Source organism: Pristiophorus japonicus, chromosome 1 (genome assembly GCF_044704955.1).
Source record: "Pristiophorus japonicus isolate sPriJap1 chromosome 1, sPriJap1.hap1, whole genome shotgun sequence".
Taxonomy (NCBI): domain Eukaryota; kingdom Metazoa; phylum Chordata; class Chondrichthyes; family Pristiophoridae; genus Pristiophorus; species Pristiophorus japonicus.
The window spans coordinates 170,540,892-170,557,260 of NC_091977.1; the positions used below are offsets into that span (position 1 = coordinate 170,540,892).

Genomic DNA, 16,369 nt, shown 5'->3' on the forward strand with positions numbered 1-16,369 from the left:
CAGTTGATCCAGTCTCTCCTCATATCAGTCCTGCCATCCCAGGAATCAGTCTGGTGAACCTTTGCTGTACTCCCTCAATAGCAAGAATGTCCTTCCTCAGATTAGGAGACCAAAACTGAACAAAATATTCTAGGTGTGGCCTCACCAAGGCACTGTACAACTGCAGTAAGACCTCCCTGCTCCTATACTCAAATCCTCTAGCTATGAAGGCCAACATGCCATTTGCCTTCTTCACCGCCTGCTGTACCTGCATGCCAACCTTCAATGACTGATGTACCATGACACCCAGGTCTCATTGCACCTCCCCTTTTCCTAATCCGTCACCATTCAGATAATATTTTGTCTTCCTGTTTTTGCCACCAAAGTGGATAACCTTATCCACATTATCCTGCATCTGCCATGCATTTGCCCACTCACCTAACCTGTCTAAGTCACCCTGCAGCCTCTTAGCATCCTCCTCGCAGCTCACACCGTCACCCAGCTTAGTGTCATCTGCAAACTTGGAGATATTACATGCAATTCCTTCATCTAAATCATTGATGTATATTGTAAATAGCTGGGGTCCCAGCACTGAACCCTGCGGCACCCCACTGATCACTGCCAGCCATTATGATTGCTAATCAATATGCTATTACAAAGGAATATTAAACGCACGAGCACCAATCCTGAAAGTAGCAGTGTCACAAACCTCAAGCCCTGTTAATTTTGGAGCTAGTTCTGTTCACCTGCGAAGAGAAGAATTAATATCTAAAAATATGGCAGAGCCCAGCGGTAAAATGCCAATATCAGTGTATCGTGTATTTTCACTATGGTCAGTGTAACTGGTTGAGAGTATAAGAATATTTTTTGGTCTTTAGCCCGTGTCCCATTACTAGTAATTGCTTACTTGCAAAATATTTCCGAATCAAAGAGCATCATAATTTCTTTGAACGAAGAAACTTAAGCCAGCTGATTTTCATTTCAGTCCTGATTTCCCATGCCCAATTTAGTTTGGAAAGATAGTTCATCTTTAACTGAAAGAGGCATATGATCTCAACAACTGTCCATTTCCTTTTTAGAATTGCTTGAAAAAACTCCTATCAGCAACTCCAAAGTGGCTCAATGGTAGTACTCTCACCTGAGTTGTAGGTTCAAGCCTCACTCCAGGTATTTGAGCATCTAATCTAACATTTCACTGCAGTACTGAAGGAGCGAGTACTGCATTGCAAGTGCACATCTTTCCTGCTTTAGATTCACACTGCAGTTGATGGCATTGAAAATATAGAAAGTGCAAAATCATAGAAGTCACTTTGGCCTGGATTTTGCATTAAAAATAGTGGTGGGGTTCTCCGTTATTATGGAGTAAATCGGACAGCAACATCTGCGAGTCGACGAGAGGCGGGAGCAGTATGGTGAGGCCTATAAAAGGCCCAGTGGGTGTCCACAGGCAGCGGCAGTCGGCGAGAGGCGGAAGCAGTGTGGTGAGGCCTATAAAAGGCCCAGTGGGTGTCCACAGGCAGCGGCAGTCGGCAAGAGGCGCGAGCAGTGTGGTGAGGCCTATAAAAGGCCCAGCGGGTGTTCCACAGGCAGCGGCAGTCGGCGAGAGGCGGAAGCAGTGTGGTGAGGCCTATAAAAGGCCCAGTGGGTGTCCACAGGCAGCAGCAGTCGGCAAGAGGCGCGAGCAGCGTGGTGAGGCCTATAAAAGGCCCAGCGAGTGTTCCACAGGCAGCGGTAGTCGGCGAGAGGCGGGAGCAGTGTGGTGAGGCCTATAAAAGGCCCAGCGGGTGTTCCACAGGCAGCGGCAGTCGGCGAGAGGCGGGAGCAGTGTGGTGAGGCCTATAAAGGCCCAGCGGGTGTTCCACAGGCAGCGGCAGTCAGGAGCAGCATGGTGAGGCCTATAAAGGTCCATCTTGTGCAGCTCCAGCCGGGAGAAAAAGCAGAAAATAAGTAGAAAGGAATCAAAAGGTGACATCACAGCCAAAGGGGTAAGTGATTGGCTGGTGATTGGTAAGTAGTTTTTCCTTTTCTTTTTTATATCAGTAAGTAACCTGTTAACAGTGTTGTCACCAATTTATGTGTATCTAAGGGTTAAGTCATGGCAGGAGAGCTCGGTCACGTGATATGCTCCTCCTGTACCATGTGGGAACTCAGGGACGTCTCTGGTGTCCCTGACGACTACGTGTGCAGGAAGTGTATCCGCCTCCAGCTCCTGATGGACCGTGTTGCGGAATTGGAGCTGAAGGTGGATTCACTCTGGAGCATCCACGATGCTGAGAATGATGTGAGTAGCATGTGTAGCGAGTTGGTCTTACCGCAGGAGAGGGGTCCACAGCCAGCTAGGGAATGGAAGACCAGCAGGAAGAGCAGTGCAAGGAAGGTAGTGCAGGGGTCCCCTGCGGTCATCCCCCTGCAAAACAGATACACTGCTTTGAGTACTGTTGAGGGGGATGACTCACCAGGGGAGGGCAGCAGCAGCCAAGTTCATGGCACCGTGGCTGGCTCTGTTGCACAGGAGGGCAGGAAAAAGAGTGGGAGAGCGATAGTGATAGGGGATTCAATTGTAAGGGGAATAGATAGGCGTTTCTGCGGCCGCAACCGAGACTCCAGGATGGTATGCTGCCTCCCTGGTGCAAGGGTCAAGGATGTCTCGGAGCGGGTGCAGGACATTCTAAAAAGGGAGAGAAAACAGCCAGTTGTCATGGTGCACATTGGTACCAACGACATAGGTAAAAAAAGGGATGAGGTTCTACGAGACGAATTTAAGGAGCTAGGAGCTAAATTAAAAAGTAGAACCTCAAAAATAGTAATCTCGGGATTGCTACCAGTGCCACGTGCTAGTCAGAGTAGGAATCACAGGATAGCGCAGATGAATACGTGGCTTGAGCAGTAGTGCAGTAGGGAGGGATTCAAATTCCTGGGGCATTGGAACCGGTTCTGGGGGAGGTGGGACCAGTACAAACCGGACGGTCTGCACCTGGGCAGGACCGGAACCAATGTCCTAGGGGGAGTGTTTGCTAGTGCTGTTGGGGAGGAGTTAAACTAATATGGCAGGGGGATGGGAACCAATGCAGGAAGACAGAGTGAAACAAAATGGAGACAGAAGCAAAAGACAGAAAGGAGATGAGTAAAAGTGGAGGGCAGAGAAACCCAAGGCAAAAAACAAAAAGGGCCACTGTACAACAAAATTCTAAAGGGTCAAAGTGTAATAAAAAGGCAAGCCTGAAAGCTCGGTGCCTCAATGCGAGGAGTATTCGGAACCCAGGAGAGGACTCTGAGCTAGTTAGAGTGGGTGAGAGCGCAGATGAACAGGACCTCAAGAAAGAATGCAAAAGGCAGGAGGCAACAGAGCAGAGTAGCACTGGGGTAAGTGTAAACCACAAGGTGATAGGAAGGGACAATATGTATGAAGATAAAGGGGCTGCAGGAGGGGTCAAAATTAAAAATCATGGTTTAAAAGCTAGTATTAAAACACTCTACCTAAACGCACACAGCATTCGAAATAAAATAAATGAGTTGACGGCACAAATCATTACAAATGGGTATGATTTGGTGGCCATTACAGAAACGTGGTTGCAGGGTGGCCAAGACTGGGAATTAAACATACAGGGGTATCTGACAATTCGGAAGGATAGACAAGAAGGGAAAGGAGGTGGGGTAGCTCTGTTAATAAAGGATGAGATCAGGGCAGTTGTGAGAGATGATATTGGCTCTAATGAACAAAATGTTGAATCATTGTGGGTGGAGATTAGAGATAGTAAGGAGAAAAAGTCACTGGTGGGCGTAGTTTATAGGCCCCCAAATAATAACTTCACGGTGGGGCGGACAATAATCAAGGGAATAATAGAGGCATGTGAAAAAGGAATGGCAGTAATCATGGGGGATTTTAACCTACATATCGATTGGTCAAATCAAATCACACGGGGTAGCGTTGAGAAGGAATTCATAGAATGCATACGGGATTGTTTCTTAGAACAGTATGTTACAGAACCTACAAGGGAGCAAGCTATCTTGTATCTGGTCCTGTGTAATGAGACAGGAATAATAAACGATCTCCTAGTAAAAGATCCTCTCGGAATGAGTGATCACAGTATGGTTGAATTTGTAATACAGAGTGAGGGTGAGGAAGTAGTGTCTCAAACGAGCATACAATGCTTAAACAAAGGGGACTACAGTGGGATGAGGGCAGAGTTAGCTAAAGTAGACTGGGAACATAGACTAAACGGTGGTACAATTGAGGAACAGTGGAGGACTTTTAAGGAGCTCTTTCAAAGTGCTCAACAAAAATATATTCCAGTGAAAAAGAAGGGCGGTAAGAGAAGGGATAACCAGCCGTGGATAACCAAGGAACTAAAGGAGAGTATCAAATTAAAAACCAATGCGTATAAGGTGGCCAAGGTTAGTGGGAAACTAGAAGATTGGGAAAATTTTAAACGACAGCAAAGTATGACTAAGAAAGCAATAAAGAAAGGAAAGATAGATTACGAAAGTAAACTTGCGCAAAACATAAAAACAGATAGTAAAAGCTTTTACCGATATATAAAAAGGAAAAGAGTGACTAAAGTAAATGTTGGTCATTTAGAAGATGAGAAGGGGGATTTAGTAATGGGAAATGTGGAAATGGCTGAGACCTTAAACAATTATTTTGCTTCGGTCTTCACAGTGGAAGACACAAAAACCATGCCAAAAATTGCTGGTCACGGGAATGTGGGAAGGGAGGACCTTGAGACAATCACTATCACTAGGGAAGTAGTGCTGGACAGGCTAATGGGACTCAAGGTAGACAAGTCCCCTGGTCCTGATGAAATGCATCCCAGGGTATTAAAAGAAATGGCAGAAGTTATAGCAGATGCATTGATTATAATCTACCAAAATTCTCTGGACTCTGGGGAGGTACCAGTAGATTGGAAAGCAGCTAATGTAACGCCTCTGTTTAAAAAAGGGGGCAGACAAAAGGCAGGTAACTATAGGCCGGTTAGTTTAACATCTGTAGTGGGGAAAATGCTTGAAACTGTCATTAAGGAAGAAATAGCGGGACATCTAGATAGGAATAGTGCCATCAAGCAGACGCAACATGGATTCATGAAGGGGAAATCATGTTTAACTAATTTACTGGAATTCTTTGAAGATATAACAAGCATGGTGGATAGAGGTGTACCGATGGATGTGGTGTATTTAGATTTCCAAAAGGCATTCGATAAGGTGTCACACAAAAAGTTACTGCAGAAGATAAAGGTATGCGGAGTCAGAGGAAATGTATTAGCATGGATAGAGAATTGGCTGGCTAATAGAAAGCAGAGAGTTGGGATAAATGGGTCCTTTTCAGGTTGGAAATCGGTGGTTAGTGGTGTGCCACAGGGATCGGTGCTGGGACCACAACTGTTTACAATATACATAGATGAAGGGACAGAGTGTAGTGTAACAAAATTTGCAGATGACACAAAGATTAGTGGGGAAGCGGGTTGTGTAGAGGACACAGAGAGGCTGCAAAGAGATTTAGATAGGTTAAGCGAATGGGCTAAGGTTTGGCAGATGGAATACAATGTCGGAAAATGTGAGGTCATCCACCTTGGAAAAAAAAACAGTAAAAGGAAATATTATTTGAATGGGGAGAAATTACAACATGCTGTGGTGCAGAGGGACCTGTGCATGAATCCCAAAAAGTTAGTTTGCAGGTACAGCAGGTAATCAGGAAGGCGAATGGAATGTTGGCCTTCATTGCAAGAGGGATGGAGTACAAAAGCAGGGAGGTCCTGCTGCAACTGTACAGGGTATTGGTGAGGCCGCACCTGGAGCACTACGTGCAGTTTTGGTCACCTTACTTAAGGAAGGATATACTAGCTTTGGAGGGGGTACAGAGACGATTCACTCGGCTGATTCCGGAGATGACGGGGTTACCTTTTGATAGATTGAGTAGACTGGGTCTTTACTCGTTGGAGTTCAGAAGGATGAGGGGTGATCTTATAGAAACATTTAAAATAATGAAAGGGATAGATAAGATAGAGGCAGAGAGGTTGTTTCCACTAGTCAGGGAGACTAGAACTAGGGGGCACAGCCTTAAAATACGGGGGAGCCAATTTAAAACCGAGTTGAGAAGGAATTTCTTCTCCCAGAGGGTTGTGAATCTGTGGAATTCTCTGCCCAGGGAAGCAGTTGAGGCTAGCTCATTGAATGTATTCAAATCACAGATAGATAAATTTTTAACCAATAAGCGAATTAAGGGTTATGGGGAGCGGGCGGGTAAGTGGAACCGAGTCCTCGGCCAGATCAGTCATGATCTTTTTGAATGGTGGAGCAGGCTCGAGGGGCTAGATGGCCTATTCCTGTTCCTAATTCTTATGTTCTTATGTCTGGAGTCTGCATATGCGCAGTAAAATGCTGAAATCCAGAAGTTGCTGTCCAATTTGCCCTGCTCCTCCACAAGCTGTGCTACACCGGTATCTCACCGAGTCTTGGCACTGAAATCCAAAAAGTGCATTAAGTTGCAGTACTTACCCACTAAACACGGCAGAAAAGGTTAATGCTGCTGCATTAAGGTGTAAGCACATTTTTCAGTATGATAAGTCTTAATTACTATCAAACAACTTCTTTGGCACTGACAATTTAAGTTTACAAGTGTGGAGTCTCATTCCTTCAGAATTAATTATTGTTGCTTAACCTGCTCACAAATGCCACAGATCCCGTGTTGAGGCTGCCACACTGGAAAGGATCTCTGCATACCATAAGTTGCCACTCAAAAGCCTATGAAAGGTCTGTGGGCACCTGTAAGCGTGATGAACGCTGAGTGCCTTTCTTTTACCCCGATGGCAAAATTCAGGCCACTATGTTTATGTTTAATTTCTTACTGCCATAAGGCAGAAACAGAAACATGGCCACTTTAATATCATTGGCGAAACAGATTGTACTCAGTGCTCAAATTCATCATTTTTTTCTTTTGGAGGTGGAGGCAGGCAAGGAATTTGCTATTTGAATGTCTCAGCACAGCTGTGATCCAAGAAAAATGACATTCTAGTCTTCCCATTTCCCCAGATCAGATATGGCCTACAAGGTATTTCATAAGGAGTATATTTTTATAAATGTGTTTTTAATAAATGTTTTATTTGAAACCAAGCACCTAGATTAGTGATTATTTGATACTACTTTTGAAACCTCCATTTAACAGTTAATCTATTAAAAAATTGTACATTATCTCAGACTAAAACCTATATTAGAAAACATGTAGATCTTTCCCTTACACATTTATATATAGAAATTTACAGCACAGAAGGAAGCCATTTTGGCCCATCGTGTCTGCGCCGGCCGACAAAGAACTGCACGGTCCTTAGTCAGCAGCCCTAAAGGTTACATATAAACCTATGAACAATGATGGAAAGGCAAAGAGCACCCAGCCCAACTCACACAACTGCGACACCCCTTATACTGAAACATTCTACACTCCACCCCAACTGGTGCCATGTGATCTCCTGGGAGATGCAAAAACCAGATAAAAACCAAGGCCAATTTAGGGAGAAAAAATCTGGTAAAATTCCTCTCCGACCCATCCAGGCGATCAAAACTAGTCCAGATCACCTTGGCCGTATTCTATTCCCTGCAATACTTACCATTATATCTGCGCTGTCCAACAAAAGGTTCTCCAGTTTAATCCCAATTACCAGCTCTAGGTCCATAACCTGCAGGTTACTGCATTTCAAGTGCCCATCCAACCATCTCTTAAAAGTGATGAGGGTTTCTGCATCCACCACCCTTCCAGGCAGCGAGTTCCAGATCCCCACAGCCCTCTGCATAAAGAAGTCCCCCCTCAAATCCCCGTAAACCTTCCACTAACCACCTTAAAACTATGGCCCCTCGTAATAGACCCCTCCATCAATGGAAATAGACCCTTACTATCCACGATGTCCAGGCCCCTCAATATTTTGTGCACCTCAATGAGGTCTCCTCTCAACCTCCTCTGTTCCAATGAGAACAAACCCAGCCTATCCAATTTGTCCTCATAGCTAAGATTCTCCATTCCAGGCAGCATCTTAGTAAATCTCCTCTGCAGCCTCTCTAGTGCAATCACGTCCTTCCTATAATACGGCGACCAGAACTGCACGCAGTACTCCAGCTGTGGCCTAACCAAAGTATTATACAATTTAAGCATAACCTCCCTGCTTATATTCTATGCCTCCGCTAATAAAGGCAAGCCTTCCATATGCCTTCTTAATCATAGAAAATAAGTGCGGGAGTAGGCCATTCAGCCCTTCGAGCCTGCACCACCATTCAATATGATCATAGCTGATCATGTAACTTCAGTACCCCATTCCTGCTTGCTCTCCATACACCTTTGTCCACCTGGCCTGCTACTTTCAGCGATCTGTGAACAAGCACTCCAAGGTCCCTTTGTTCATCTACACTATTAAGTGGCGTACTGCTTAATGTGTATACCCTTTCCTTATTAGCCCTCCCAAAGTGCATCACCTCACACTTCTCTGAATTAAATTCCATTTGCCACTGCTCTGCCCACCTAACCAGTAGATTGATATCCTCCTGCAGCCCATGACTTTTCTCTTCATTATCAACCACACAGCCAATTTTAGTGTTGTCTGCAAACTTCTTAGATTTAATTTTTTTTGGAATTCTTTACTTAGTAATTTCGGTTCCCTTTTTTGGTCCCTACAGCCACAGAAAGCCGTGAAGCTAGCCCTGCATGAGTCTCAGTAAATCCATTATCAAACAAAAGTATAATTTTGCATCTTTTCATAGATTTCCTGCTAGGTTTCAGACATTTAGCATTGCTACATACCTAGACAGAATACTCATAGATTATGAAGTATCATGTACTATAGCACAGCTCAAAATAGGGTTAGTATGTTGGCAGACCTCACTGGAGCATCAATATATTGTACCACAGCAGTAAGGGGATGCAAGTTTAATTTCCAGTTGTTCCGAAGTTGCTCTTGCATACTTTCTAACAGTTCAAAGTAGCATCAGTGTGAGTAGGTTGCCAGCCTCCATAGGTGTGTAACGAGCCCAAAGCTCCAAAGGGAAAGAAATCACCCTTCTCTTTAAAAATAAAAATCTGAACTTTATTTGTCTCAATGTAGAATGTGTATGTCTTTTAATTTTCTTTTTTTTTTTAAAGTAATTATATCCTTATAGGTGCAAAAAAAATATCTAAACGCAGAGCAATTTAATCAAAAACGTACAGGGATTTACACCTTTGCATAAGATGGAGTAAAATACATTATTAGACTTCATTGCATACACAAAATGTTAAACTTCCTAACATGACAAGGAAAGTGGTCATGTAGTCTAATACAAAAACACAATAGTCAAGTTAAGGACAATACAAGGTCAATTGTATGAAATTTCCCTGCAAAAAACAAATTTTACAAAATATAGATACAAAGAACCATAATACATAATACAATCCACACAGAAGAAAACAATCAAGCAATCATTCAGCTCTCTCATCCCATGTACTTTTAGCATTAACCCAATTCCAGGTCTTTCCTGAAAGCAATTCTTACTTTTGCAAATTGTAGAAAATGCACCAATTGCAAATAAAAGCAGCTTCATGTTTTTCCTGTAGTTAAACACTTATCCCTTCAGAATTTCAGTTTGTACTCATGGTAGTTCTCAGCAGCATTTGTTGTTTTTTTAATAATGTGAATACATTTTCACTTCAGACCAAAATGAGCAATGTATCTTTGCCATTTGGAATGATTAAGAATCAATAAGTGTTGAATTCATGTGCAGCAGTAACAACTGTGTGTGCACTCCAAGTACCAGAGATCCACTCCTCAGATTGGCAAGCACTTGCTGGATATACTTTGGAAGTTCCTTGTAAGCTTTCAAATCTTCAGCATACTGCACCATCAGCTGGTCAGGAAAGGAATTTACCAGGTTCTCAAACCTATTCTTACTCACAAATTGAACTGTATTCAAAGATTCATCATTTACCACACGACAGATTAAGAGCAAGTTATGATTTTCAACATAGTTTTTCAGAAGTATAGACCAGAGATAAGCACTGGGCTCAATTTCAGTAGGATTGATGTCTTTGTTCACATTTCCAAATTGCCTTTCAGCAATCTCCTGCATTCTGACTTCAACGATGGCACAAAGATCTTCCTTTACATTTGGACAATCAATATAATCTAGGGGTGTTTTTCCTAGACAGTCTTGTTGCTGTAATAAAACAGCTCCTGCAGGAACAATGACATATATTAATACTAATAGCATTTACACGAGTGACTGAAACAGCTGTTTTCTTTTCACTTTGGGGCTCATCTATAACCACCTTAGGCAGTAACTAATGCTGACACAATTAACTTATTATACTCTGATTGCCGAGGGAAGTCAGCTGCTTTAAAACCGAATCAGTCCACAGTAAATACCTAGGTGTATCACCCACAATAAAGTGGCATTCATACAAAAGCAAAATACTGCAGATGCTGGAAATCTGAAATAAAAAACAGAAAATCTTATGAAAGGTTATCGACTTGAAACTGCTGATGGGTACTGGGGTATGGTGCCACAGCTGCTGGAAGCCCTCTGATACCAGGATGAAATTTTTATGAACCTGCACTGACAGAGAATGTAACTAAAATAGAGAGAGAAAATACTGGAACTACAGCATCTGTGGAGAGAGAGAGAGAAAGAGTTAGTGTTTCAGGTTGATGACCTTCTGTCAAAACTTGTCATCGACCCGAAATGTTAATACTGTTTTTTTCTCTCCACAGATGCTGTCTGACCTGCTGAGTATTTCAAGCATTTTCTGTTAATATAAGTGATGTTCAATATTTGGAATACAAAACATTCTACATTATATTTCTTTATTCCGCTTACATTGAAAGACATATTTTTTTTCTCAATTTAGAATGGATTTTTGCTATTTTAATGCATTCAGTTTTTTGATTGATACCTGTATTCATTTCAGTTATATCAATTTTACTGCTACTATCCTCAAATTGTCCTACAAAATTATGAATGAAAGGTAATGAATGTACAGGCAGAAAGCCTCAAATTGTTATTTGCTCAGTTTTCTCATTTCTTGCAGTCATGAGCAAGCTAAATCCACATCTCAGAAAGCTTAACAATGGATTACAATTTTGCCAATGGTATTTAAATCTAGTTATGATGCTACAAGTTCAAAATAAATACACAATAAAAATGTTGAACAAATTAGTCCTCATTAGTAAGTGAAACTACCTTAACAGTGTAGGTCTGGTTTAACAGCTGTACCTGCTATGAGCAGGGTGAACCAGCACCACCTAGTTATAATACAAGTTCTGTGCCACTCTTAGGGCCCAACATTGGCCATGACTTGCATCAATTTTTTTGGAGTAAGTTGTTTTTTCTGGTGTAAGTTAGAAAATGCCATTTCCCCCCAAAAAATTTGCTCCAGAATAAGTCAGTTAGGCACGATTTTTTTTAGGTCAGTTTTTTTCGCCCAAAAGGGGGCGTTCCCAGACACTTACGACAGTTTTGCCCATTTATGCCACTTTAGCCAGCAAAAACGCACTCCAAATCTACTTAGGTCAGTGTATGTGGCCAGCTCTGAAAAACCTTGCGGGCAGTTAAGAAAAAGCAGCGCACATTCGGCAGACATTAGGGCAGGGATAGGGGAGGGCAGGGAACTGGGGAGGACCTCAACAATCAAGCAGCAAACATTAAGGAAAAGCTCAAACCATTAAAATACAATTAAAAAAAGTAGTAAATCCTAACTTATCTTTAAAGTCTGCCCGGGAAAGGCACCAAAACTCTTTCCTCCCCCACCCCCCCGAAAAACTCTCCTCCTCCCCCCCCCAAAAAAAACTCTCCTCCTTCTCCCCGCAAAAAAACCTCTCCTACTCCCCCCCTCAAAAAAACTCTCCTCCCCCCCCCCCAAAACTCTCCTCCTCCCCCACCCCAAAAAAACTCTCCTACTCTCCCCCCCAAAAAACTCCTCCCCCCCAAAACTCTCCTCCTCCCCCCCCAAAACTCTCCTCCTCCCCCCCAAAACTCTCCTCCTCTCCCCCCAAAACTCTCCTCCTCTCCCCCCAAAAAAACTCCTCCTCTCCCCCCCAAAAAACTCTCCTCCTCCCCCTCCAAAACTCTCCTCCTCCTCCCCCCCCAAAAAAAAACTCCTCCCCCCCACAAAACTCTCCTCCTCCCCCTCCAAAACTCTCCTCCTCCTCTCCCCCCCAAAAAAACTCCTCCCCCCCCACAAAACTCTCCTCCTCCTCCTCCAAAACTCTCGTCCTCCTCTCCCCCCCAAAAAAAACTCCTCCCCCCCAAAACTCTCCTCCTCGCCCTCCAACTCTCCTAATCGTCCCCCAAAACTCACCTCCCCCCCCCCCACCAAAACTCATCTCCTCCTCCCCCAAAACTCTCATCCTCCTCTCTCCCCCCCCCCCCCCGCCAAAAAACTCTGCTGGAGTCCACTCGGCCGGGGATAGGGTGCGGCGAGATCGGGCGTCCCTTAGGCCTGGGATCGGGGCTGCGAGCATCGGGTCCTGCTCACAACCCACAAGACGCGCTGGGAGGGCAGGAGCATACGCGCAGGTACCGGCAGTGCTTTGTGCACTGGCCTGTTGCTCCGCCCCCCCCTCAGCTGCCTTTAGTTCTCTGTGGAATGTGCCACATTTGTCATATGAATGTTAAAGCAAAACAATGTCAAATACTATCATTGCCGCAATACAAAGTTATGATTGGGTCAACATGTCTATCAGTGACAAGAGCATAGATATGCACAAGTAGGAAGTAGGAAGGCTATTTGATTCTATAAATATCGAATAATTTGTTTTATATGCACAATAGACATGCTTTTTTGCATTCATGAAGTGACTTGTTCAGATTCAGTGTCAATTTAATGGATAAATGATGTGGTCTGCAATGAAGAGAGTATTACAAATACGGAGTCGAGAATCCGGAGTTCCAGAATCCGTTTTGGAATCCGGGACAATCAAAGGCGAGGTCGTCCGGAATCTGGAAAATCTCCCCCGTCTCGGGCTGCGGCCGCCCTCTCCCTTGCCTCGGGCCGACCACCCCCATTCGGCCGCCCAACCGCCCCCGTTCCCTTGCTACCTACCTTGGCCCAGGCTTTTCAAGATTCGGGATGTCGGAAAGATGTCCTGAAGTCTGGAAATATACAAACCTGGGCTCGGGCGTTTCCGGATTTGGGACGTCATAAAGACGTTCTGAAGTCCAGAAATACACAGAATTCAGAGTGGCCTTGGTCCCGAGGCTTCCGGATTCTCGATGTTGTAACTGTATCAGTGTTATTGATGGTTATTGCAAAAATTACATATGGTATCCCTATTTCTATAAAAGTAGTTTAAAATATATTTCTGAAAGCTCAACTTATATCTAGCAGGGACTACGGTTACTTTCTAGTTTGTAATCTAATTTCTTAAATGAGGCCAATGTCCTGACCTCAACCACTGTTCCTGGAACCCCATTCTAAACCCTTCTGGGTGCCTGTCCTAAATCTAAACACTGAATCCGTGCCTTTTGTTTTGCGGTTCTGGCTTATTCTAGGGATAATTTCTCTATTCTGTATGCGTTTTATTCATTTCCAAAATGCTCCATCTGAGATGTCTCTATGCAAGACTGAAGAGCTGCAGCTTCTCAAATGATTTCTCATCCCTCAAACCCTGAGGATTAGCCTTGTTGCTCCTCTCTGAACTACCTCTATGGTCTGGACAGCCTCCAAATATGCTGATGACAAGTGTACCCAATAAGTCAAGTCAGTTGCAGCCTGATCAGAGCATTGTACAACTTCATTTCAACTTCCAAAATTTCTCAGCTCACACCGTTTGGTCACAGCTCGCAATAAATCAACCTGCCCATACAAGCTCAATCCAATGTGTCTCCTATTTTTACCCCCTCCGATACGCAGTATATTTATATTCATAATTAAACTTCATTTGCCACTGATCAGACTAGTGGCAAATTTAGTCGAGGCTCCTATTCAAAATCTTGCCCTCTAGTTGATCATCTGTAGATTTACCCTGATACTGGGCCTACAAAGCAAGCTCATTTATGCATACATGAAAGAGGAACCCATGACACAATTTGTAAAGCAGTCTCTTGAGGTAATTTAGCAAATGTCACATGACTTTTCCCATCAATTTGGGATATCACCTCCTCAAAAAGTTAAGGTATAGGGGAGATCTGTTCTGAAGCAATGTTGTCTATCATTTATTTGGTTATTTTCATACACATATGCCATTGCTGATTATTAATTTCTTCAGTTTTTCAATTATTGAGGTTGACTAATGTGACTGGTCACCCTTCTTGAATATGGGAACTGCATTTGCTTACTTACAGTCTGTCAAATTCTTTCCAGTATTCAACCCCCGCAGTGTTTCACAGAATATCATCCTTTAGCACTTAAAATCAACACATGCCACACTTAATCTGGGGATGTTCCATAGACAATAGAAAAAAATGAAAAAGCCATGTTTGGATTCCACCAACTAGCACGTACTCTGAGCAAAATCAACAGTGCTACGTTAAAGCACAAAGGCTGCCCTACCTCCATAATTGAAGTCACTAGTCTGTCTTGGGAGGATAGGGGAGACCAAAAATGGCAGGTCTCCATGAGGCTGAAAACATTGTAACAAATGAAAAGGCTTTGCCCTTGCAGGATTTATTTTTTAAACAAAGGACAAGTACTTCCACATCATTTTCTTCTCCTGCAAGACTACTAGATTAGCAGCTGTGATCAACAAGTCACCAAAATATTATGAAAAGCTACACAATAAAACTAGAAAAATTAGCACACCCGAGTTACTAATATTTTGCAAAACTTTATTAAAATACTAAATCATATATAGGGGTGAGAGAAGAATAATTTAGCAAAATTTTGTTACTGCTCGTCTCCTGCAGAAACAAGCATCCTGATGGGCACTACAAACTCATAGTGTATCTGCAATAAAAACGGAGTAAACGGATCCGGTTCTCGTCAAAACCCAGAATGCAAAAGGTACAGATAAGACAATATGCATTTTTTTACAGTTGCCAGCAGAACCAGTAGATCTCCTCCCGTAGGACAACAGAAGCAGCCACTGCTAATTCTATTTAATGGTCTGGAAAATACACATGTCAGCATTTTGCCATTTCCCATTGAGAAGCAGGACTTGATAACATATAGGCTCGCATCACCGAGACCAATTGAAATAAGGCTAGGTATTGGCTCGATATGTCAGCTGCCTAGCTTTGCAGATAAATAAAACACCTGTAGGATTTAATGTAGAGCCTCTTCTGTGACCAAAGGGTAAATGCATAATACAGTGAACGGATGGGTGAGCAAAGGAATTCAGATTATTAGCTTGAAACAATATATTAAGTCCAAAACAGCCAACAGGGGGCAGGAGAGGACCTTGGATTCAAAAACTGTTTAAAATCAAAGTTGATACAGCAATACCATAATAGCTGGAGGTTTTAATAAAGGCCAGTTTTGCTAGGTCAGGAAGACATCAAGGGAGCTGCCTACATAGGTGAAGGGGCTTATTACAGTGCATTTTCCTAGAGTGTGAATGGCATAACTGTATTGAACACCCTAACGTGCCAATATATTCTCCTGTATCGTATGACAAAACTGCATAGTGCCTATATATATACATATATAAAACTGCTCGTGAGACAAGGCAACAGAAATTCCTCAACCTATGAAGATTACTCTTTTAGGTTCTGCATTAAACAATTGCAAGTGTTGAAGTACATTGCTGTATTTAATAGGTTAATGCAGGTTGTCGAAACACCATGTTGCAATTTATTTGATTTTCCATTGTATAAAAACAAAGGGTTTTACATCTTGGAATTTTTTTCTATGTCATCATTCTGAAATCTCAATCCACCCCTGCTACCTTTTTCAAAGTTTCAATTATCTAGCATTTTTCATGTTCCCTGCATTTCCACCCTCCATCGAGTTGCAACAAATACAAAAAACTGTTAGGGCAATGTGAATTTGCAGCATTTAATTTCAGGAAATAGTCAAATCATTAACAATTGTTAATTTTGATATAATTGCTCTCAATTCCCCACGAGTATTATTGGTGTGGTATATTTATAGGACGTGCTAGACAAGCATTACAATACGTACATTTGAATCTATTTTTAAAGGTAATTTGAAAATTACATTCTACTGCCTCCTCTTCTTTCTATGGAGTCACTGAGCTAGAGATACACCCGTTCCCAAGTTCAGATCACCTTGACCAGGCCATTGGGAAATGTTGGAATATGGCGGAGAGATGTTCTCTGATTTCTTTATCTCCTCTGTGAGCAAGTGCCAAGTCTTCACTGCTTAGGGAGATGACCCAGATTAGTAAATGCCAAATGTCACAATAAAATAAACATGTGTCCAAATGCTCTGCTATGCATTGAACACCAACATTTAGTGTAACAGTTTACATATTAACATGCA

The 16,369-nt window shown here is 42.8% G+C and overlaps 1 protein-coding gene across 1 annotated transcript in view; it reads right to left on the reverse strand.

Annotated features, from left to right (window-relative positions):
• Positions 1–9,052: 9,052 nt before the first annotated feature.
• slf1 (SMC5-SMC6 complex localization factor 1) overlaps positions 9,053–16,369 on the reverse strand; it is a 108,330-nt gene continuing 101,013 nt past the window's right edge. The window contains exon 18 of the mRNA XM_070875202.1: positions 9,053–10,163. Coding sequence (XP_070731303.1) covers positions 9,682–10,163 — 482 coding nt within the window. The 3' untranslated portion in view covers positions 9,053–9,681. The remainder of the gene's footprint in view (positions 10,164–16,369) is intronic.